The sequence below is a fragment of the Geotrypetes seraphini genome, chromosome 2, assembly GCF_902459505.1.
Source record: "Geotrypetes seraphini chromosome 2, aGeoSer1.1, whole genome shotgun sequence".
In the NCBI taxonomy this organism is placed as follows: Eukaryota; Metazoa; Chordata; class Amphibia; order Gymnophiona; family Dermophiidae; genus Geotrypetes; species Geotrypetes seraphini.
The window spans coordinates 41,416,382-41,440,380 of record NC_047085.1 but is presented as its reverse complement, the minus strand read 5'-3'; the positions used below and the strand labels follow the sequence as shown (position 1 = coordinate 41,440,380).

At 46.0% G+C, this 23,999-nt stretch overlaps 1 protein-coding gene across 2 annotated transcripts in view; it reads left to right on the top strand.

Annotated features, from left to right (window-relative positions):
* FER1L6 (fer-1 like family member 6) overlaps window positions 1-23,999 on the top strand; it is a 402,024-nt gene that overhangs the window by 302,978 nt on the left and 75,047 nt on the right. For both annotated transcript variants that reach the window (XM_033934878.1, XM_033934877.1), the window contains exons 30-32: window positions 512-643; window positions 9,085-9,210; window positions 20,912-21,039. In XM_033934878.1, coding sequence (XP_033790769.1) covers window positions 512-643; window positions 9,085-9,210; window positions 20,912-21,039 — 386 coding nt within the window. The remainder of the gene's footprint in view (window positions 1-511; window positions 644-9,084; window positions 9,211-20,911; window positions 21,040-23,999) is intronic.

The window sequence follows — 23,999 nt, the reverse complement described above, 5'->3', positions numbered from 1 at the left end:
CAGCAGCAACTAAAAAAGTGGGCAGGTCAGGGGTGGTGCTGGGGGCAGCATTGGGGAGGAGCCCCAAGTTATGCTGTCCAGAACACGTAGCTATACGGATGCTGGCTCTGGATATTGGGCCTGCATCCTCACAACAATTTTAGAAGAAAAACCCTCCTGAGCCCCCTAGGGCCTCAATAATAGTATCCTACCTCCTCCCCCCCCCCCCCCCACCCCAACACGATATTCTGTCCCTCTCCTTCCATCCCCTTCCCCTGATGTTTAGGTAGGGCCCCCAGGTCTACCTGTGTACCTGGTGGTCCAGCGGGGGTCTTCAGGGGCAGGAATGCAGCCACATTGCTCCTCCTCTCGCATATCTGCCTTTCAATAATAATGACAGAAATGTTTCAAATAGTCTAATGTATTGCAAAGAGCTGCACTGCCAAATCGTGTTTCAGTAGAGGTCTGCCATTTACATCACTGTCACGCTCATCCTTTGTCATGCAGAAGACCTTGGTGTCTTATGTTTCAGATCTATGAAGGAGAACTAGAAGGCGAGTTTCATGGTTTTCAGGACTGGATAAAGACCTTTGAGCTCCTGAGAGGCAAATCAACTGAGGATGACCACAGCATCTATGATGACAGAGTCATCGGAAAATTTAAGGTGGGTTCCAATCCTGGCAGCTATAGGCATGGGTTCACTAAATAGCTAATGCAGGCTGCCCCATCATCCCTTCTGAAGCATCAAGGTATACTGTGCTTGCTGAAAAGTGCATCTTCCAATAGCTTGCAGGAAATGGAGTCATTCGTTTATGCGTTAGCTTGTAATAATTCCCAACATAATTCTAATCTAATGTAATCTTCCATTTGTGTGTGGCAGAAACCTGTGCAGGCTCTTCTAGGTGACTTACAGTGAGCAGGAGGGAGAGGGAAAGGAGGGGACAAGGGATGGACAGGGAAGGACTTGATGGAAGGGCCTAAATAATGGGAGAAGAGAAAGAAAGAAGCACATCGCATCAGTTGTCGAAGAAATGAGTTTTCAGCATGTTCCAGAATAAAGTGTAGTTGGCTTCCTTTCTGATTGTTTCTGGAAGGTCTTTCCAAGTTTTTACTCCCAGATAGGTTAGTATGGAGTGGAAGATTCGCCTGTAGTGGAGGTTTTTTTGTGGATGGCATGTTTAGTTGAATTATGTTTGGGTGGGGTTTTTTTTTATGTTGTATGGATTTTCATAGATTATAAATGCATATATGATTAATATTGTTTGTATAAATATTGTTTTGCATTTTTGTTAGCTTTATAAACTCAATAAAGTTAAAATAAAAAAAAAAAAGAATTCTGTTAAGGATTCTTCTGGAGGTGGACCAGGCCGTTGAGAATAGTTGGATAAGGGGAGCAGCTGAGTTTCTGTGCAGTATGTAGTGTAGGATGCCTGATATTTTGAAGTTTATCCAAGATGATATTGGAAGCCAATGTAATTGTTTGATGAAGGATGAGATCGAATCAAATTTCCTAAGGTTGAAGATCAGTCTTACGGCTGTGTTCTGGATGAGCTATAGTTTATGGATTAGAGTGGTGTTGGTGCCTGAGTAATTCATCCTAGAGCTTAAGCTGACGCATAGCGGGTAGTTTTATAAAATACATTTCTGTACTGGATATGTGCATAAATGATTAGAATACCAGCATATATTTCTCCATATGCATAAAAATGTTGGATAACTGCCTGTGCACTCTTCTGTATCTATGCACATATCTTCAATAGTGCATAATTTGCAGGTGGGGATACACATGGGTGGTCTTCGGATAGAGAATGGGTGGAACACATAATTATGTGCATAACCTAATTGCATATAAATTACACTAGCTCCTTGGCTGGCATAAACCCAGATATCTAATAAATAAACCGAATGCTCTTGGGATGTGCCCAAAGTGAAGGGCTAGGCTGGGTCAAGAACTAGTTGAGTGGAAGGCGACAGAGGGTGGTGGTCAATGGAGATCGCTCTGAGGAAAGGGATGTTGCCAATGGTGTGCCCCAAGGTTCTGTTCTTGGGCCTGTTCTTTTTTAACATTTTTATAAATGATATTGCTGAAGGGCTGTCATGTAAGATTTGCCTCTTTGCAGATGATACCAAAATCTGCAACAGAGTAGACACGCTGGATGGTGTGAATAACATGAAGAAAGACCTGGCGAAGCTTGAAGAATGGTCTGAAATTTGGCAGCTAAAATATAATGCTAAGAAATGCAAGGCCATGCATTTGGGCTGCAAAAACCCGAGGGGACGGTACAGTTTAAGGGGTGAAGAACTCATTTGCAAGACAGAAAAGCGGGACTTGGGTGTGATTGTTTGTGATGATCTTAAGGTGGACAAATAGGTTGAAAAGGTGACGGTAAAAGCTAGAAGGATGCTAGAGTGCACAGGGAGAGGTATGGCCAGTAGGAAAAAGGAGGTATTGATGCCCCTGGGCGCCTCTCACCCTTGCTACGCCACTGCTTCTACTATACAAAGCAGAAAATGATGATCACCATTCACGGTGGCGATTCTAGCAAGTCGCTGAAGTCCCTACATTCAAATGAAGATTGCAAACTTTGCAAGGCAGGGACATTGTAGCCAAGCACCCCCATGCAGCGCTGTGTACATGCAGTACATCCCACCACATGAATAATAACTATTATTAGCCCAGTGAGGTTTGTTTAAAATGTTTCAATTGTAGGGCATGCTTTGTAGTGCTGAGAACCCACTGCATGAGAAACATCGAAACCCATATTAAAAACATGACTACTTTTGTTGCATTACAATAAGGGTCATTTTTCTTCCCTTTTCATTAGATTTCTTTACACATCCAGGGAAGGTGGGTGGGTGGGGGGAGGGAAATGTACTTTGAGGAGTTAAATTACATTACATTACATTAGTGACTTCTATTCCGCCTGTACCTTACAGTTCTAGGTGGATTACAAAAGAGCTAACTGGGCATTTCTAAGATAGTTACAATTTTTTTGTTACACGTGAGATCAGAAAGCTGGATATTTCCAGGAGAAGTTGCGAATTAGATAACAAATAAGATAAGTGGACATTTCTAGGATAGGATAACAAATAGGATAACAATTGGGAAAGCTGGACATTTCCAGGAGCTTTACATTTTAGGGGACTGTAATCTTGGTTGATATTTTGAAGAGGAGAAGATTACCAGAGACGTGGAGGCTTTGAGAGGGGATTTTACCAGGGAGGAGAGGAATATTGAAATCACATCATATGTTTTATTGTATTAATAACTAGCTGATGCCCCGGCGTTGCACGGGTATTTAATAATAGCAATAACACAGTAAACGGATTGAAATAAAGATACTTTATAGTGGTGAATGAAATTATTGTTTTACAGCTTAATAAAAAGTACAATATTCAAATTATAATGTGAAATATTTGACAAAATGAATACAATACAACTAACGCAAAACGTGATTATAAACAACAATTTTAGTTTCACCTCCTGGAGCAAGAACAAATAAATTCTTGGGTGAACCCACCCTTGAGCAAGCAACATAGAGTTGTGGGCCGTGAGACCCCCAGAACATATCACCCCAGGTAGTGAGGGATCTGCATACCAAGTTTCGTCCAAATTGGTCACAGTGAGAATGGCAGCTTTTTACATTTTTTCCATTGACATGAATGGGTGAAATCTGATTTTCTGTTTGTAGCTCCGCCCACGTGTGCAGGAGGGCCGCGAGACCCCCAGAACATATCACCCCAGGTAGTGAGGGATCTGTATACCAAGTTTCGTTCAAATCGGTCAAGCCGTTTGTGAATTACTGTGAGAATGGCAGCTTTTTACATTTTTTCCATTGACATGAATGGGTGAAATCTGATTTTCTGTTTGTAGCTCCGCCCACATGTGCAGGTGGGCCGCGATACCCCCAGAACATATCACCCCAGGTAGTGAGGGATCTGCATACCAAGTTTCGTCCAAATTGGTCACAGTGAGAATGGCAGCTTTTACATTTTTTCCATTGACATGAATGGGTGAAATCTGATGTTCTGTTTGTAGCTCCGCCCACATGTGCAGGTGGGCCGCGAGACCCCCAGAACATATCACCCCAGGTAGTTGGAATTACTGTGAGAATGGCAGTTTTTTACATTTTTTCCATTGACATGAATGGGTGAAATCTGATTTTCTGTTTGTAGCTCTGCCCATGTGTGCAGGTGGGCCGCGAGACCCCCAGAACATATCACCCCAGGTAGTGAGGGATCAGCATACCAAGTTTAGTTCAAATCGGTCCCACAGCTTTTTACATTTTTCCCATTGACTTGAATGGGTGAAATCTGAAGTTATGTTTGTAGCTCCGCCCACGTGTGCAGTTGGGCCGCGAGACCCCCAGAACATATCATCCCGGGTAGTGAGGGATCCGCATACCAAGTTTCGTTCAAATCGGGCAAGCCGGTTTTGCGGAGGCAGTTTTTACATTTTTTCCATTGACATGAATGGGTGAAATCTGATTTTCTGTTTGTAGCTCCGCCCAGGTGTGCAGGTTGGCCGCGATACCCCCAGAACATATCACCCCAGGTAGTGAGGGATCTGCATACCAAGTTTTGTTCAAATCGGTCAAGCCGTTTTTGCGTGATCGCGGCACATACATACATACATCCGATTTTATATATATAGATTAAGATGAGGATGAGAGTAAATGACTGTTTAATGTAATAATTGTATAGTTATTAGTGCGTTCTATGCAGTATTTTATGATTTACCAATTGTATTGCACTATCAAAGTTTGAAAATCAATAAAGATATAAACAAAAAAAAAAAAAAGAAACATTTGAAACCCTTGAGAATCCTGATGCTGTCTGAACTCTTAAAGCATCACAGCATCTGAAAGACACAAGAACAAAGGAATGCTAAAAGGTCCAATTCATACTTGGTATCTGTGCTCATAATACAGTGGAAAAGGGAACAATGAACAACCCTACTCTATGCTGAGCGAGAGTCCTCTGATTGGATTGCTGTCAGTGGGGGGATGATGCTTCAATATTGTGTATCCAATCACTAGGGGCAGGCAAGTTCCCGGTGTCAGGTCAAAAGCGCGCCGGGACAAAGGCGCGCCCAGACAATTGAGCGCAGCGCAGAGGCGCGCGCTGCTCTAAATTACTGTTTTTAGGGCTCCGACCGGGGGGGCGTGGGGGGGGAACCCCCCACTTTACTTAATAGACATTGCACCGCGTTGTGGGGGGTGTGGGGGGTTGTAACCCCCCACATTTTACTGAAAACTAAACTTTTTCCCTGTTTTTAGGGAAAAAGTTCAGTTTACAGTAAAATGTAGAGGGTTACAATCCCCCAAACCCCCCATAACGCCGGCGCGATGTCTATTAAGTAAACTGGGGGGGTTCCCCAACAAAACCCCCCGTCGGAGCCCCTAAAAACTGTAATTTTGTGCGGCGCGCGCCTCCGCACTGCACTCAATTGTCGGCACGCGCTTTTGTCTTTCGCGCCATTGTCTATGAACCCAAGTTCCCTGGAATCCTGCAGAACTTGCTCATCCTTCACTATTGAATATGCAGTAGTGAAACAGCACTCTCCACTGTCAGGACTGTAGATGGAAGACTCCCGCTCTGCTTATAGGGAGCGCCAATACCCGCACAACTTTCTGCGAGCGTTGCAAGAGAAGGAGGGCAGCTGTATGTTAGACCATGTTTCTTCTTCTACCGTCCTGGGCCTGACTGCGCAGGACTCTGTACTGCCAATGGTTCAAATCAGGCAACAGAACAGGTGGATGAAGTCTAAGATGCGGTCGCTCTCCTCATCCTCTTGTAGCAGGATGAGATCAGCATGGGACAAAGAGAAAACTGGATTTTTCAGGTTTCGGGTTTATTAGATATTTGCTATGCTGTCCATTAAGGATCATCTGAGCGGCTTACAGAATAGAGCAGCCAGAGAGCTTGTCTCGAAGGGCATATTGTAACACGGGGCTGAGAGGCCCTGTGTTGCCTGCGAGGCAAGCTGGAGGGTGGAGAAGTTAACATAGTAACATAGTAGATGACGGCAGATAAAGACCCGAATGGTCCATCCAGTCTGCCCAACCTGATTCAATTTAAATTTTTTTTTTTTTTCTTCTTTACCCGGTACTGTGCTTGGGTTCCAACTGCCAAAATCTCTGTTAAGACTTACTCCAGCCCATCTACACCCTCCCAGCCATTGAAGCCCTCCCCTGCCCATCCTCCTCCAAACGGCCATGCACAGACACAGACCGTACAAGTCTGCCCAGTAACTGGCCTAGTTCAATCTTTAATATTATTTTCTGATTCTAAATCTTCTGTGTTCATCCCACGCTTCTTTGAACTCAGTCACAGTTTTACTCTCCACCACCTCTCTCGGGAGCGCATTCCAGGCATCCACCACCCTCTCCGTAAAGTAGAATTTCCTAACATTGCCCCTGAATCTACCACCCCTCAACCTCAAATTATGTCCTCTGGTTTTACCATTTTCCTTTCTCTGGAAAAGATTTTGTTCTACGTTAATACCCTTTAAGTATTTGAACGTCTGAATCATATCTCCCCTGTCTCTCCTTTCCTCTAGGGTATACATATTCAGGGCTTCCAGTCTCTCCTCATACGTCTTCTGGCGCAAGCCTCCTATCATTTTCGTCGCCCTCCTCTGGACCGCCTCAAGTCTTCTTACGTCTTTCGCCAGATACGGTCTCCAAAACTGAACACAATACTCCAAGTGGGGCCTCACCAATGACCTGTACAGGGGCATCAACACCTTCTTCCTTCTACTGACTACGCCTCTCTTTATACAGCCCAGAATCCTTCTGGCAGCAGCCACTGCCTTGTCACACTGTTTTTTCGCCTTTAGATCTTCGGACACTATCACCCCAAGGTCCCTCTCCGCGTCCGTGCATATCAGCTTCTCTCCTCCCAGCATATACGGTTCCTTCCTATTATTAATCCCCAAATGCATTACTCTGCATTTCTTTGCATTGAATTTTAGTTGCCAGGCATTAGACCATTCCTCTAACTTTTGCAGATCCTTTTTCATATTTTCCACTCCCTCTTCGGTGTCTACTCTGTTACAAATCTTGGTATCATCTGCAAAAAGGCACACTTTTCCTTCTAACCCTTCAGCAATGTCACTTACATACATATTGAACAGGATTGACGTAGGAGTGATAAGGGGAGGGGATCGCGCCTAAAGGCAGGATAGGATTGGGTCAGTGGGTTGAGTGGCGGAGTGGGAGAATTTATAAATCAGGGAGTTAGGAGGACTAGAGTTGTTGAGTCTTCCAGGGCGGCTTTTCTCCCGCCCGCCCTCCCTTGTTGGGGGTGCTTTCATAGCTCGGAAGGGCGGGTCTCCCGAGCTACAGAGTGCTGGGGCTCATCCGGCGATGAGCGGTGGGCCGGCTGGGAGCCGTGCCTTGGGGTCAGGTGACCTGGGTTAAAGGGGCATGAGATCATGCCACCCCTCAGACTCTTGCTGTTTGTGGCGGGGTCGGGGGCAAATGTTGATGTTTACACAGGGTAGCTCGGGAGGAGCTTGCTGATGTTGTTCAATTGAGTTAATTTATGTTAATATATGCAAAGTTAATTTATTTAATATTTTGGATTAATAAAGAGCTGCGGCTATGTTCCATATGTACTGTGTGTTGTTTTATTAGTTGGTGGGTTAGGGATTGAGTGGGGGTGTAAGGGGGGCAGCAGGGACTATCCAGATCCCGCTGTTGCTAAAATAGAGTAGGAAATGTTGAATTGGAGCTACAGTAACTGATAGGAAAGTGTGGGGGGGGGTGGAAGAAGAGGAGGGCTGTGCTCTACAAGCTGGCACTGGGAACATGTGTACTGTATCTGGAGGCTAACATCTGGAGAGATGCATCTTTGTATAGGAAGGTTTTAAGTGCAGCCTGAAATTTGTCTAAGGAGGTTTCTAAATGAAGGGAAGAGGAACAGACAGCAGAAAGTTTGCGCCAAAGGAAGAAGAAAGACAGCAAACTGAGGGAGGAGGTACCAGGGGGAAAAGAAGGGGTATGTATCAGGGATGAAGAGTAAGAAAATTATAGTTTATGCTTGGCAGGGAGGACAGAAAGAGGTCTTGTGGATAGCGAGAGAATTTGGGGTCTTGCTGGAAGGTAAAAATAGAGAGAGAGAGAGAGAGAGAACGGAGGAGAGCATGAAGCCTGAGAGTTTTCCTAGGAGGCCTTGAGAGAGAATTGGGGAGGACATAGGTAGCCTGAGAATTTTGCAAAGAATCTTTGAGAGAGAACTGGGAAAGGAAGAGTGGCCTGGGATCTTGCTAGTGGAAGAGATGGGGGTCTTGCAGGGGGTGAGGGAAGAAAGAAATAGGGAGCAGACAAAGAGAAAACTGGGAGGTATCTACCCTGAGAGAAATTTGGAGATTAAGCCTGCCAGAAGACAGAAGGACGTCAAGTGAATTTGTCAGGGTAGGGGGGGGGGGAGAGAAAGAACTACAGAGGATAGAACCTGGAGAATGGGATTACTGGAGGGTCAAATCTGAAGAGAGAGAAAGCTTGAGACTGTTAGATCTTGGGAAGAAACCAGTTCTTATGATGGAGAGATTTAGAACTAAAAAAAATGACAAAGAATGCAGAATTTTAAAATACCGTGTGCATAATTTTCAAAATGTTTGCTCAGTTTCCAATCCCGACCAGTAAAAATGTGGATCCTATGGGCCAGTCACCCTCATTGTCCCCTTTCTAGTTCTCAGTCCAGGCAAAGGAACCTCTCTCTTCCCCTGGGAAGTTTCTCCCCTTCTCCTATTAGAAATTCTGCCTTCTTCCATCTCTTTTTCTGACTGGCTATTTTGCCCTTTAGTGGCAAAAGGAAGTAGGTCCACGTAAGCTCAAAAGCAAGCTAAGTGCCTGGGAAATATGTCCCATCATAATCGACTTCTGCATAGCCCCTTTAAGATCTCCAAGATTTCAGAGGCAAAGGCAGTAGGTTCATTGCAGATACTAAGCAAAATAGGTTTCGTTTTAATTTTTCCATAATTCAGCTAGAATGAACTCACTACTGGTACCTTCTGCCTTTGTCAGGCCACTTTGCAGCAACTATTATGTCTTTATTTGAGGCACTATTTAGTAAATAGGATATTTGGTTATTCAATAGGGCTATTTCAACATCTACAAGAGTCCTGAGGATTCCAGCTGTGCGGACAGTGGGCATCTTAATATTCTGCAAGGCATCCCACCCAACCACCCAGTAAAAGTCCTTATCAGAGTGTACGTGGTGGCAGTAAGTATCGACCATTGCATCCCTTCCTTCTGAAATGTCATTTCTTGATCAGTTTAATTTTCATATGTGTAATTCCCATTACCACCACCAATCATTTCTTTAGCGCTACACTTTTTTTTTTTTTTAGCATTTATATACCACTTAGAGTCTAACGGCCTCGTTTACAAAGCCGCATGGCAACAGGCCCGAAGCCCTTTAAATCTCTATGGGCTTCGGGGCTGTTAGCATGGCTTTGTAAAAAAGGCCATAAGTGGTTTACATTCAGGTACTCAAGCCTTTTTCCCTATCTGTCCTGGTGGGCTCACACTCTACCTAATGTACCTGGGGGATTAAGTGACTTGTGTAGGGTCACAAGGAACAGCATGGGATTTGAACCCACAACCTCAGGGTGCTGAGGCTGTGGCTCTAACCACTGCACCACACACTCCCCACAGGTACTTTCTCTGTCCCTTATGGGCTCACAATCTTAGATAAATGGAGAGTTAAGTGACTTGTCCAGAGTCATAAAGAGATGCAGTGGGAAGTCGAGAATGACACGTGACAGAATTCACATCGTTCCTGTCCCCACGGATAACCATGGGAAACCATCCCCCATGTCATTCTTTATGGAGAGAGGAAAGAATCAGAGCATGAATGGGCACAACGACTAACCCTCAAGCCTTGCATTGAAGAATACTGGTGTAGAAGGACTGAGGTTGAGATAGGCACTAAAGAATGACAGTCTCTGGTATCCAGAGTAGATATTGTGATGTCATAATGCCTCATTCCACCATTGCCTAAGAGCCAACCTCATCAGTGATGTCACAGTGGCTTCATTATCCTATACAGTGGTGCCTCACACAACGAACTTAATTGGTTCCAGGAGCAAGTTTGTTATGCGAAACGTTCGTTATGTGAAACGCGTTTTCCCATAAGAATACATGTAAAAAAAAATAATTCGTTCTGCAGCATAAAATATGCTAAGATGACATAAAAAAAGATAAATTTTTGGTTATTATTTTTATTTAGATACATCTAAAAACATAATTGTTTTTTAAAACAACACACATTTTTTTAAATTTAAAGACAGACTAAGTAGAGTCTAATTTTACAGTGAGAGAGGGCAGAGTCTCAGCGGCAAAAACTGGGACTTAACTGTTCATTTTTTTTTTTTTTCTACCGTGTTTCCCCGATGATAAGGCAGGGCCATCAAATAAGACAGCCCCCCCTTTTTAGAAAAAAATGTAAAATAAGGCACCCCCCTGCAAATAAGCCACCCACCGATACCTGCGCTTACCCGAATCGGGTGGTACGGTGGGTGACTCCGTGTGGTCCCTGGCACCCCCGACACGATCGGGGCAAGAGGGAGCTCAAGCCCTCTTGCCCCCCCCGACTCCCCGACACGATCGGGGCAAGAGGGAGCCCAAGCCCTCTTGCCCCCCCGACTCCCCGACACGATCGGGGCAAGAGGGAGCCCAAGCCCTCTTGCCCCCCCGACTCCCCGACACGATCGGGGCAAGAGGGAGCTCAAGCCCTCTTGCCCCCCCGACTCCCCGACACGATCGGGGCAAGAGGGAGCCCAAGCCCTCTTGCCCCCCCGACTCCCCGACACGATCGGGGCAAGAGGGAGCTCAAGCCCTCCTGCCCCCCCGACTCCCCGACACGATCGGGGCAAGAGGGAGCCCAAGCCCTCTTGCCCCCCCCCGCCTCCCCGACACGAGCGGGGCAAGAGGGAGCCCAAGCCCTCTTGCCCCCCCCCCGACTCCCCGACACGATCGGGCCAGGAGGGAGCCCAAGTCCTCCTGGCCACGGCGACCCCCTAACCCCACCCTGCACTACATTACGGGCAGGAGGGATCCCAGGCCCTCCTGCCCTCGACGCAAACCCCCCCTCCCCCCAACGACCGCCCCCCCCCAAGAACCTCCGACCGCCCCCCAGCCGACCCCCCTGGCCGACCCCCACGACACCCCCCACCCCCTTCCCCGTACCTTTCTGTAGTTGGCCGGACAGACGGGAGCCAAACCCGCCTATCCGGCAGGCAGCCAACGACGGAATGAGGCCGGATTGGCCCATCCGTCCCAAAGCTCCGCCTACTGGTGGGGCCTAAGGCGCCTGGGCCAATCAGAATAGGCCCGGGAGCCTTAGGTCCCTCCTGGGGGCAGGGCCTGAGGCACATGGTCGGGTTGGGCCCATGTGCCTCAGGCCCCGCCCCCAGGAGGGACCTAAGGCTCCCGGGCCTATTCTGATTGGCCCAGGCGCCTTAGGCCCCACCAGTAGGCGGAGCTTTGGGACGGATGGGCCAATCCGGCCTCATTCCGTCGTTGGCTGCCTGCCGGACAGGCGGGTTTGGCTCCCGTCTGTCCGGCCAACTACAGAAAGGTACGGGGAAGGGGGTTGGGGGTGTCGTGGGGGTCGGCCAGGGGGGTCGCGGGTCGGCTGGGGGGCGGTCGGAGGTTCTTGGGGGGGGCGGTCGTTGGGGGGAGGGGGGTTTGCGTCGAGGGCAGGAGGGCCTGGGATCCCTCCTGCCCGTAATGTAGTGCAGGGTGGGGTTAGGGGGTCGCCGTGGCCAGGAGGACTTGGGCTCCCTCCTGGCCCGATCGTGTCGGGGAGTCGGGGGGGGGCAAGAGGGCTTGGGCTCCCTCTTGCCCCGATCGTGTCGGGGAGTCGGGGGGGCAAGAGGGCTTGAGCTCCCTCTTGCCCCGATCGTGTCGGGGAGTCGGGGGGGCAAGAGGGCTTGGGCTCCCTCTTGCCCCGATCGTGTCGGGGAGTCGGGGGGGCAAGAGGGCTTGAGCTCCCTCTTGCCCCGATCGTGTCGGGGAGTCGGGGGGGCAAGAGGGCTTGGGCTCCCTCTTGCCCCGATCGGGTCGGGGAGTCGGGGGGGCAAGAGGGCTTGGGCTCCCTCTTGCCCCGATCGTGTCGGGGAGTCGGGGGGGCAAGAGGGCTTGAGCTCCCTCTTGCCCCGATCGTGTCGGGGAGTCGGGGGGGGGCAAGAGGGAGCCAGGCGGAGAGAGGGCAGTTAAGCGCAGTGCCTGCGCGGAAGGATGCAGCTCGGGCGACTTCGTTGTGTGAAACGAAGTTCGTTGTACGAATCAAGACATAAAGTTCGTTGTGCGCAGCGTTCGCTGTGCGAGGCGTCCGTTATGCGAGGCACCACTGTACTTGGCTCACATAAGAATCAGAGTACAGTATAAATGGGCTCAGCCACTGACCCTCAAGCCTTGCATTGAAGAATGCTGGTGTAGAAGGATTGAGGTTGAATGCTGGTGAAGAATGACATGGGATGCTTTCCCGTGGTTATCCAAGGGGACGGTGATGAATTTTGTCACTGTGTCATTCTCTAGTGGGAAGTGAACCCAGTTCCCCAGGATCTCAGTTTACCGCACTACCCATTAGGCTACTCCTCTACAATTCCCACAAGAAGTCATTGTAAACAAACCAACAGCAGTTAATGAAGCTCTTTAATTTGGAGAAATGAACGGTATTACAGTGTCTAGAATCAGGTTTGAGGCTTGTGTAGAACTCTGGAGTTTGAAAGCAATAAAGAAGACAAAGCAAAAGCTCCCATAACACTGTGCCACAGGTCGTAAATGGGTAAAAATTTACTGTGCCTGGATACTCTGATCCGATCTTTCATAAAGCCAGTAATTCAGTCTGGGGTTTGTTTTTTTAAGCCAGTGATACAAGATTTCATTTTGTATGCGAGACAACCATAAGTGTTGTCAGATTAGTGGCTTGGGAGGAGGATGGATGGATCTCCCCTCCCCCACAATCCTTTTAGATTGGCTTGATTAGCTGTTCTCCCACCCTCTCTCAATCACTGAATCCCCCAATCGTATGGCTAGTAGGAAAAAGGAGATATTGATGCCTCATTTAGAATATTGTGTACAGGAGGAAGTGACATCAGCTTGAAGAATTGCAGCTTAATTTTTGAGCTCCGATGGGGCTCGTGCTTAGCAATACAGAAAATACCTTCAGTAGCAGTCGGGGGTGATTGAAAGGTACTGCTAGACAGTGAAGTGCATGGCGAGCAAGAAGAAACTGGAAAAGTTCCAGTTTCCAGGTACCATGAGCGTGAAAACCCGATCGCATGTGAGCAGCTCTCCGGCGGGCCCTTCCAAGATGGCAAATCATCCCACGGCAGCTCAGGCCGGACCATCCACGGCACCTTTATTGGAGGGTGAGTCGCTAGTGGTGGGAAACATGGAGAAATGGTTCTGTAAACTAAAATGCCGAAATGGTGGGGGTGAGAGCGGATGTGAAGGCGGCTCTAGCTGAAATCCGGGCAGAGGTGAGCAAATTGGGCGGTCGAATCGCGGCCTCTGAAGATTGTATTGAGCAGGTGGCGACGGATCTGCTGGAGACCAAAACGGCAGCTGATTCGTCAGTGGCACAATTGGCAGAGCTACAGCGCAAGTGGAGGATTTAGAAAACAGATCTCATCAAAATAATTTATGGTTTAAGGGAATCTCAGAGACTGATCATTTTAAAGATGCCAGACAAGTGGTGCAAGAGCTTTGCAGCCGCCTTTTGGAAGAGGAAGAGTACTCTCATATCATACTGCATCGAGCCCATAGAAGCTTGGGCCTGGCTCGGGGAGCAGGAAATCGTGATATCATAGCTTGTTTTGGGGACTTTCTCTTGAAAGAGAAGATTTTACAAGCTGCGAGGCGACAACCCTTTTTCACTTGGCAGGGAATTACCGTAGGAGTATACCAGGACCTAGCTTTGGTGACACTCCAAAAGAGAAGAGAGTTTCGGGAGGTTATTCAGGTGCTTCGTTCTGCAGGCCACCGGTACCGGTGGTTATTCCCTTTAGAATATTGTATACAATTCTGGAGGCCGCACCTTCAAAAAGATATAGAAGGATGGAGTCGGTTCAGAGGAAGGCTGCTAAAATGGTGTGTGGTCTTCGTTAGAAGGCATATGGGGACAGATTTAAAGATCTCAATCTGTATACTTTGGAGGAAAGGCAGGAGAGGGAAGATATGATAGAGACGTTTAAATACTTACGTAATGTAAATGCGCATAAGTCGAGTCTCTTTCATTTGAAAGGAAACTCTGCAATGAGAGGGCATAGGATGAAGTTAAGAGGTGATAGACTCCGGAGTAATCTGAGGAAATACTTTTTTATAGAAAGGGTGGGAGATGCATGGAATAGTCTACCAGAAGAGGTGGTAGAGTCAGAGACTGTGTCTGAATTCAAGAAAGCCTGGGATAGGCATGTGGGATCTCTTAGAGAGAGAGGTAGAGATAATGGTTACTGTGGATGGGCAGACTGAATGGGCCATTTGGCCTTTATCTGGCTGCAGTAATATGAATGATAAGGTACCAACGAGCAATGTTCCCTACAAACACACACACAAAGTCGTTCGCTTGTACTTTATAGCTATACTGGATGTTTAGAACAGCTTAAAAGGGAACACTGCTCCCCTTATATGAGCACCGCTCTTTAAAAAAAAAAAAAAAAAAAAGGGGGGGGTTAGGGGCACTTTTGAACACAGCAGGCAACAACCCCTTCACTGTCTGCCAGCTGCCTCCCCCACACTTCCTCAGTTACTGACAGTGTTATATACATTCTATGCACTCCAGGGAATTATGTACAAAAAAAAAATCAAAATAATGCATGGCAAAAATGATACTTATCGGACAGAATAGTATTTACAGTAGTCTGCAAATATAAACAGGTACTTTAACATTTAGCTCTCAGTCAGTCCTGGCTCCCCAGTCCAGCATCTTCCTATTGGCCATATGAACAGTATTGTTCAGCAGTTCTGTAACAGAAATTCTGATTTACTGATGTACCTATCAACGTTTTAGGTAGGTTGCCAAATAGCCACCAGGCTTAAGCTCTGCTACCCTTTAATTTTCTGTTGAGTTAACAAACATTTGGCATTTTGGGCCAAATTCTCCAAACGGTGTCCTTAGGGGTACGCGAGTCACTTGTTGGAGTCACTTGGGGGTACGCGGCACTGTGCGGGTACTCAGATGATATTTGTTAGACTTAAGGGGTACTTGGCTTGAAGAAGTTGAGAAACACTGATCTAAAGAACCAATCAGGATGCATGCTTCTTTTTTTTTTTTTTTTAATGCAGGCGCTATTCTTAGGCACCTGTTTCGTACCTACAGAGGCGCATAGGGACACCTACAGACGCCTAAGGCTGGTGTGGGCATGGTTTGTGCAGAAAGTCACCTTAGGCATCCGTAGGTGTCTTTATGTGCCTCCATAGGCGGGAGACCAGCACCTTAAATGTAGGCCTCTAAAATGCTGGCCTTCATTTAAGGTGCCGGTGTTAAAAAAAAACAACAAAAAAACCGCAAGGTTTTTTCTGTTTTTTTAATATTTTCAAACAAGCATTTAATATCTTGTACAGAAAATTAGATTAAGATAGCATGAGATCAAATCCAAATCTAAAGTATGAAATTAAACATAATAAAGGCATTTCTTAATCTATCTCAAGTCCTCAAAAAAGACGCAGCTCTGGACGTGGCACCTGCCGGTGATCGATATGCGGCACTTGCCTGCCACAGCAGGTGTCGCTTCCAGAATCAGGCCCTATCTGCATTAGATGTACCTAATGGTTAGAGCAGCGGGGCTAAAAGCCTGGGAAGCTCCTAGAGGTCGTGGAAAGTCAGCTAACCCTCCTTTGCCTCAGATGCAAAACTTTAGATCAGGGGTGCCCACACTTTTTTGGGCTTGCGAGCTACTTTTATAAAATGACCAAATCAAAATGATCTACCCCCCCAAAAAAAAATTTAAAAAACATAAAGCACACTGTACGCAGAGAAAATGTTAATTATCATTTGTATTCGGGGGTGTTTTTTCAAAGAGGTCAAGGCAGATGACTTTAAAATATGCAATGTCACCTCAGTAAAAACTATACAAAAAAAGACAAATATACTCCCTTCCCTTGTACTAAACCGCGATAGCGTTTTTTAGCGCGAGGAGCTGCGCTGAATGCCCCTCGCAGCTCCTGACACTCATAGGCTCCCTGCGCTAAAAACCACTATCACGGTTTAGTAAAAGGGGGACATAGTGCAAAATATAGACAGCAGATATAAATTCTCAAAACGGACACATTTTGATCACTAAATTGAAAATGAAATAATTTTTCCTACCTTTTTGTCTGGTGATTTCATGAATTTCTGGTTGCACTTCCTTTCTTCTGTAAACCCAATATTTCTTTCTGCTTTTCTTTCTTCCTTTCTTTCTTCCCCCTCCCCTTTTCTTTCTGTCTCTCTCCCCCTGCCCCCTCTTTATTTCTGTCTTTCTCTCTCCCCCTGCCTGCCTGTCTTTCTTTCTGTCTTCCCCTGCCCCATCTTTATTTCTGTCTTTCTCTCTCCCCCTGCCTGCCTGTCTTTCTTTCTCTCTTCCCCTGCCCCTCCCAAAGCCATCGCGCTGATTTCTACACTTCCCTGATTCTTTCTCTCTCCCTGCCTCCCAGCCATCGCGCTGATTTCTACACTTCCATTATTTTTTTTCTCTCCCTGCCCCCCCAAGTCATTGCACCGATTTCTCTGCTTCCCTGATTCTTTCTCCCTGCCACCACGTCACCACGCCAATTTTTCCATGCTTCCCTGAGCCAGGCCTGGCGCATACAAGAGCCAGACCACAAGCCTTCACCTCCGACGTCAATTCTGACGTTGGAGAGGAAGTTCAAGCACACTGTTGCTAGGGGTCATTCTTTATGCACATAAGTTTGCAGATTAAGGAATTTGGGGCTCTTTTACCAAAGAGCATTAAACCCTTTAAGCGTGGTTAGTACACACAAACAGGCTACTGCCTGTTTTGCCGTATTTTGCAGTATTTTGTCTGTTTACATGTGCTAACCTGTACGTTGCCAATTAAATATCAAAAATATTTTTCAGAGGGGGCATGACATGGGAAAGAGTGGTCATTCCTGCATTACCCGGCTAGTGCATTAGGATTCGTGCACTACCTGAATAATGCAGAGTTAATGCATGACTCCAAACTGTTCCTGTTTTAATATTTCATAAGTACCATGCACTAATAGGAACATTTAGCACATGACCTGCAAAAAAAAAGAAAAAGCCCTAAAACATTTCCACATTAAATGTAGGCTTTGCACTTGGGAAAGTCCAGCGCTAAAACGCATTACACCCACATGTTACTGCTTGCACATGCAAACTATGCCTCATTGAAACTATGCCTCATTGTAAGGAGTGTGTGGCGCAGTGGTTGGAGCTACATCCTCAGCACCCTGGGGTTGTAGGTTCAAACTAGAGAATGACACGGTGGCGGTTTACCCGCGGCCACCGCATTTTAGCCGCGGGTCACCCGCCGAAAATGGGGAAGAAAACTAGCAGTCGCTGCGGCAACGGGGACAAGGCCATTCACCGCCCGCGGGACGGTGAATGGGTCTTGTCCCCGCAGTGAGGCATGAAGGATCGCGCGGTCCCCGCAGCTCACACCCGCCTGCCCTATCGATTCTAGTGTTTAGCCAGCTCTCTCCCTTCTCCTCACCTTAGTTTGTAGATTTTCTTTTTCGGCGACCCGCACGCTATCAGAGAGCCGCGCACTCGATGCTGCTCAGTTTCGATCTTCTGCTCTGACGCAACCGGAAACAGGAAGTTGCAGCAGAGCAGAAGATTAAACACTGAGCAGCCCCGCGTGCGCGGCTCTTTGGGAAAGTGTGCAGGTCGCCGAAAAAGAAAACCTATAAACTAAGGTGAGGAGAAGGGAGAGAGCTGGCTAAACACTAGGATCGATTGGGCAGGCAGGTAGTGGCTGGGGGGACCGTGCGATCGCTAGTGTTCCGGGCTCAAATTGTAAGGAGGGAGTGAAAGGGAAAATGATTCTGGGCCAAGGGGATGAAGTCGGAAAGAAAAACCCACAGCAGGAAAGAAAGGGAAGGACTGGCAGGTGAGCCAGATGCTAGAAGCAGGGGGGGGGAAGAAAGAGGGAAAAAAGCTAGATATGGTTGAAAAGAAGAGACACACTGGTATGGAAGAGGAAGATAGGGGAAATCTGGACACAGGAAGGTAACAGAAAGAGGGGAAATTATGTGCATGGGGCATAGGGACAGAGACATAAAGGGGACATGCCATGGGGATGGTATATGGACACAGGGGGGGCAATGACAGATACATAGGGGAGATATTAGAAATGGAGAAAATAAGAGCACAGAAGCGAGATGGTTTGTGGGGATGGGACAGGGACCGAGCTTGCAGGCTCCAGTGGCTTGCACAAATTACATTGTAACGTGCCATGAAAATAAGAGGAAGGAAGGTAGATAGGCCACGCGAGAGGAGCTGAAGGGTAGTAGAAAGGAACAGATGGTAAAGGAGGGAGGGAAGGGTGGTGGTGGAAAGGAATAGAACAGACATTGAAGGAGGGTGGAGAGGAACAGACCCCCAAGGGAAATGTGGAAGACAGAGTGGGAAGAAGACAGATGCCAGACTATGCGGGAGCGGAGGGAAGAAGTTGGGTGCTAGACCAATTGGGGGGGGTTAAGGGAGAGGCACAGTAACAGCAAATGGAAGACGCAGAGAGAAGACACAGTGGATGGAAGGAATTCAATGAGAAGATGTGGAAAGCAGAAACCAGACAACAAAGGTAGAAAAAAAAATTCTATTTATTTATTTTTTGCTTTAGGATAAAATAGTATATTAGTTGTGTTGATAAAAATTTATAAACAAAGCCCTGCCAGCTGAACATCTCTTTCTCTAGTTCAGCAGCAGGAACTTTGATTTATAAGAAAGGAATAAGCTAAATATTACAGTACTAAGGCTTATATGGATGCAGCGGGGACGGTGACGGGGCGGTGAATGGGATGGCAGTGGCGGTGACGGGGCGGTGAAAGGGATGGCGGTGACGGTGACGGGGCGGTGAAGGGAACGGCGGTGACGGGGTGGTGCAGAGGATGGTGGGCCGGTGACGGGGCGGTGACGGGGACAGATTTTTTCCCCGTGTCATTCTCTAGTTCAAACCCTGCGCTGCTCCCTGTGACCCTGGGCAAGTCACTTAATCCTCCATAGCCCCAGGTACGTTAGATAGATTGTGAGCCCACCAGGACAGATAGGAAAAATGCTTGGGTACCTGATTGTAAAAACCGCTTAGATAACCTTGATAGGCGGTATATAAAAACCTAATAAACTTGAAACTTGAAACAGTGCATGCTCTCTCATGATGAAGCATATACTATTGCATCAGAAGAGAGAGAGTGTGGTGCAGTGGTTAAAGCTTCAGCCTCAGCACCCTGCGGTTGTGGGTTCAAACCCACACTGCTCCTTGTGACCCTGGGCAAGTCACCTGATCCCACCCCCCCACCCCATTGCCCCAGGTACATTAGATAGATTGTAAGCCCACCAGGACAGACAGGGAAAAATGCTTGAGTACTTGAATAAATTCATGTAAACCATTCTGAGCTTCCCTGGGAGAACATTATAGAAAATTGAGTAAATAAATAGTGTGAAAAGTTTCATCCTCTGATAACCAGAGCTGGTATTGTGACCTCATAATGCCTCATTCCATCACTGCCTAAGAGCCAACCTCAGCAGTGATGTCACAATGGCTTGATTGTCCTCCTATACTTGGCTCACTTTAACTACATTTTGATTTCTAGAGTGGTGCAGTGGTTAAAGCTACAGCCTCAGCACCCTGAGGTTGTGGGATCAAACCCTGTGCTGCTCCTTGTGACCCTGGCCAAGTCACTTAATCCCCTCCATTGCCCCAGGTACATTAGGTAGATTGTGAGCCCACCGGGACAGACAGGGAAAAATGCTTCAGTACCTGAATAAATTAATGTAAACCGTTCTGAGCTCCCCTGGGAGAACAGTATAGAAAATTGAATGAATACTTTGGATCATTTACTGTTTTATTGTCCTAGGATTTTGAGTTTTTGGAAGTCGATTTGGGGACATAATAATATCTTAGAAGCTGAGATTCCTTTATCTTATGAAGTTGTGATCGATTGTTTTTAATTATGACAGGAACAGCTATACAATTAATTATGAGAAACTGGAAAAATTGGGACCGTATAGAGATGAAATTTGACATTTGCACTTTTGGAAGGGTATAAATATACTTTATCAATAACTATATCTATAATAATTTTTAATGGGGAAATATGTTGATCTTATTATATATTCTAAGGATTTTAAGTGATGTATAAAGTGTAAATGTATCTTTTTTCTTGTATTCACTTAATGAAAGTATTAAAAATGAATAAAGATTAAAAAAAAAAAAAAAGAAAGAAAATTGAATGAATAAATAAATAACTTTTTAAAGTTATTTGCAAAATGGGAAAAAGTCTTGGAGTTCATGCAGGGATAATTAATGTAATGCAGTGGTCTTCCCTAATTTTTAAGTGGGGCCCACTTTGGATCTAAATGAGCTGAAGGAGAGCCACTAAATATCTTCCCATGTGAGGTGTCAACACTGCTAATTAGTGTATGTCAATAATATCCACCTCACCATCCTGTATTCAGACTTTTCATTTGATATATCCTCAAGAAGGTCAGCATTTCAAAATCATTCTCGTTGTCTTGTCCTTCAAGCATGCGGTTTTTCCTCCCATCCACTTCACCTTTTCTGCTGTGAGCTTAGGTAGAGCAGCAGAGCAGAGCAGAAAAAATAGTCAGAATGATGATGAGGGACACCCCAGAGGTATCCAGGGGCCACCACTGGCTCTCGAGCCTTACTTTGAAGAACACTGATGTAATACGTTCGAGTGGCACTAATCTGTTTCCGTCATTGTGCCAGGGGATTAATCTTAGCCCAGCTGATCCTGATGGCAAATCAGATCCATATATCGTACTGCGAATCGGCAAGACTGAAATTAAAGATCGAAACAATTACATCCCCAAACAGCTGAACCCGATTTTTGGACGGTGAGTTACTTCATTTTGGTCATACCAATAGGCTTATCTCTTTCCTTTCACTTTTTATTTCCAGCTTTATGGGGTCTGTGTGAACTCATCAAAACAGAGATCGGCATATGGAAGGATTTTTGATAAACTTGATTAAAATGAATTCTGCTCTGTGTATTACAACTAAACCCTTGATTTTCCAGACCATGTGCCTCGTCATTCTGAAGGAAGCAAAGCAGTAAATTACCTGTCTCTCATCAACGACCTTCATTACATACAGCAATGCACAAACCTCTCTTGAAATGTCTCCTTTCTTTAAGTGAAGGGATTGCAGGACATTTGGCATGTGGCCGATGTTCTTGCTGTCACACCACTTTGGAGGGACGTATTTGCATTCATCCCTTGACCAAACAGTCCTATACCTTAAAGACTGCTACTTCATGTGATTCATCCAATGTGGGATATGTCATCCAATGTTCTCGCAACCTTTTATACGTGGGGAGTACGACTCAGGCAGTCAGGGTCAGGATGATAGAACATCAAAGTTATTTAAAGACCAAAAAACAAAGCGCCCCAATGGTAGCACACAGTATAGAAAAGGAACATACCTTTGACCACATTAACTGGTGTGTAATTGAGCAGATTTCTCCCACTTTTAATGGAAAGAAAATAATTTTTTTGTTGTCCAGGGAACAATTCTGGATTTACACACTTTGATCTTTCACGCCTCACGGCATGAATGGCGCAGTGGACATTTAAACATTAGGGGTGTGATCTTATGATGTCATCACATTGTACGCTGCAAAAGGAGCGGGGCTTTTAGGCGGACTCCTAGCTTTAAATTATTCTCAATTCATTTCCCTTTTATGTCACGCAGCTGGGAGATGTGATGATGGGAAGGGGTAAAACATGGACCTCACGGACCTCACAGACCTTGCGGATCTAAAACAGCACGTCCTTAAAAATCTATATTCCTCAGTATAACATTCTTTCATAGCGGTGATTTGCATTCTGAATTGTATTGTATTGTATTAGTTTGCTTTACTTCCTTATGTAATTTTGAAATCTAATAAAAAGTTTTGAACTAAAAAAAAAAAAAATCTGAGGTCCGCGCCACTTGTAGTCTCTGGCTCTGACAGACCTCTATGACATTTGAGTCGCTGATGGATCCTAATGCTTTTCCCTTCCTATGCTGAGACTAAAAGTGGTACAGACCTCAGGGCAAAAATTTTGCCGCTAGTCTCAACATAGGGAGGGAAAATCATTAGGATCCGTCAGAGCTAAAATGTCATGCACTTAATGAATATGCATTGAAAGCAGTGCATGCAAATAGATCTCATGCATGTTCATTGGGGAGATCCTGAGGGCCTGACTGGGTTCCGGCCCTCGGGGACCGGAGTTGCCCACCTCTGCCCTAGCGTTTTGGGGTGTTCAGATCTTTTATCAACCTCTAAAATGTATAGGGATCCCTATATAATTAGGCCTTCTTAACATTGTAATTATTTTACCATTTTTAATCTTGCTTTTTTTAAATCTTATGATAAACATAAGAACATAAGAAATGCCTTCTCTGGATCAGACCTAGGTCCATCTAGTCCGGTGATCCGCACACGCGGAGGCCCATTTAGGTACTCCTTTATGGAGACCCGGTTTTCCCATAACCCTCAATATGATTAGCAAGAAGGTATGCATCCAACTTGCGTTTGAAACCCAGAACAGTAGTCTCCATCACAACCTCTTCCGGGAAAGCATTCCAAGTGTCCACCACTCATTGTACGAAACAGAACTTTCCGATGTTAGTCCTGAACCTGCTGCCGCTCAGTTTCAGACTATGACCTCTTGTCCGTGTCGCATCTGAAAATGTTAGTAATGAGGGTTCCTGATCTATTTTGTCAAATCCTTTTAATATTTTAAAAGTCTCTATCATATCTCCTCGCATCTTCTCTTCTCGAGGGTGAACAATCCCAGTTTCTTGAGGCGTTCTCTGTAGCTCAATTTCTCCATACCTTTGACTAGTTTCGTGGCTCGCCTCTGCACCCTCTCCAGCAGAGTTATATCCTTCTTAAGGTATGGAGACCAGTGCTGGACACAGTATTCTAAGTGTGGTCTAACCATAGTTCTATAAAGTGGCATTATAACTTCCTCCGATCTACTCGTGATCCCCTTCTTAATCATACCCAACATCCTGTTTGCTTTTTTCGCCGCCACCGCACATTGAACCGAAGGTTTAAGGGATCTATCAATCACTACCCCCAGATCCTTTTCTTGTTCGCATTTGGTTAAAGTCACCCCCCACATCCTATAGTCATGTTCATTGTTTTGCTTTCCCAAATGCATCACCTTGCATTTGTCTAAGTTAAAATTCATCTGCCACTTTTTCGCCCACGTCTCCAGCTGGTTGAGATCCTTCTGCAGATTCTCGCAGTCTCTTAGAGTGCCAACCGCCCGACATAATTTTGTATCATCTGCAAACTTGATTATATTGCATGTTGTTCCCTCTTCCAGGTCATTTATAAAAATATTGAACAAGATAGGCCCAAGAACCGAGCCCTGAGGCACGCCGCTAGTTACTTTCTCCCAGTCCGAAAATTTGCCATTTATGCATACCCTCTGTATTCTGTTTTCTAACCATTTGCTGATCCATCTGTGCACTTCTCCTCCTATTCCATGACTTTGTAATTTAGTCATGAGCCTTGCATGCGGGACCTTGTCAAATGCCTTCTGGAAATCCAAGTAAATTATGTCCACTGGATCCCCCCTATCCATTGGTTTGCTCACCTTGTCAAAGAATTGTAGCAAATTTGTCAAACATGACTTCCCTTTCCTGAAGCCGTGTTGACTATCTCTTATCAGGTTGTGACCCTCCAAGTGTTGTACGATGGTATCTTTAATTAGTGCTTCAGTTATCTTTCCAGCAATGTACTTCTCTGATTGTTCAGCTTCTTACGCTGTAAACCGCCTAGAACCCTTGGGTAATGGCG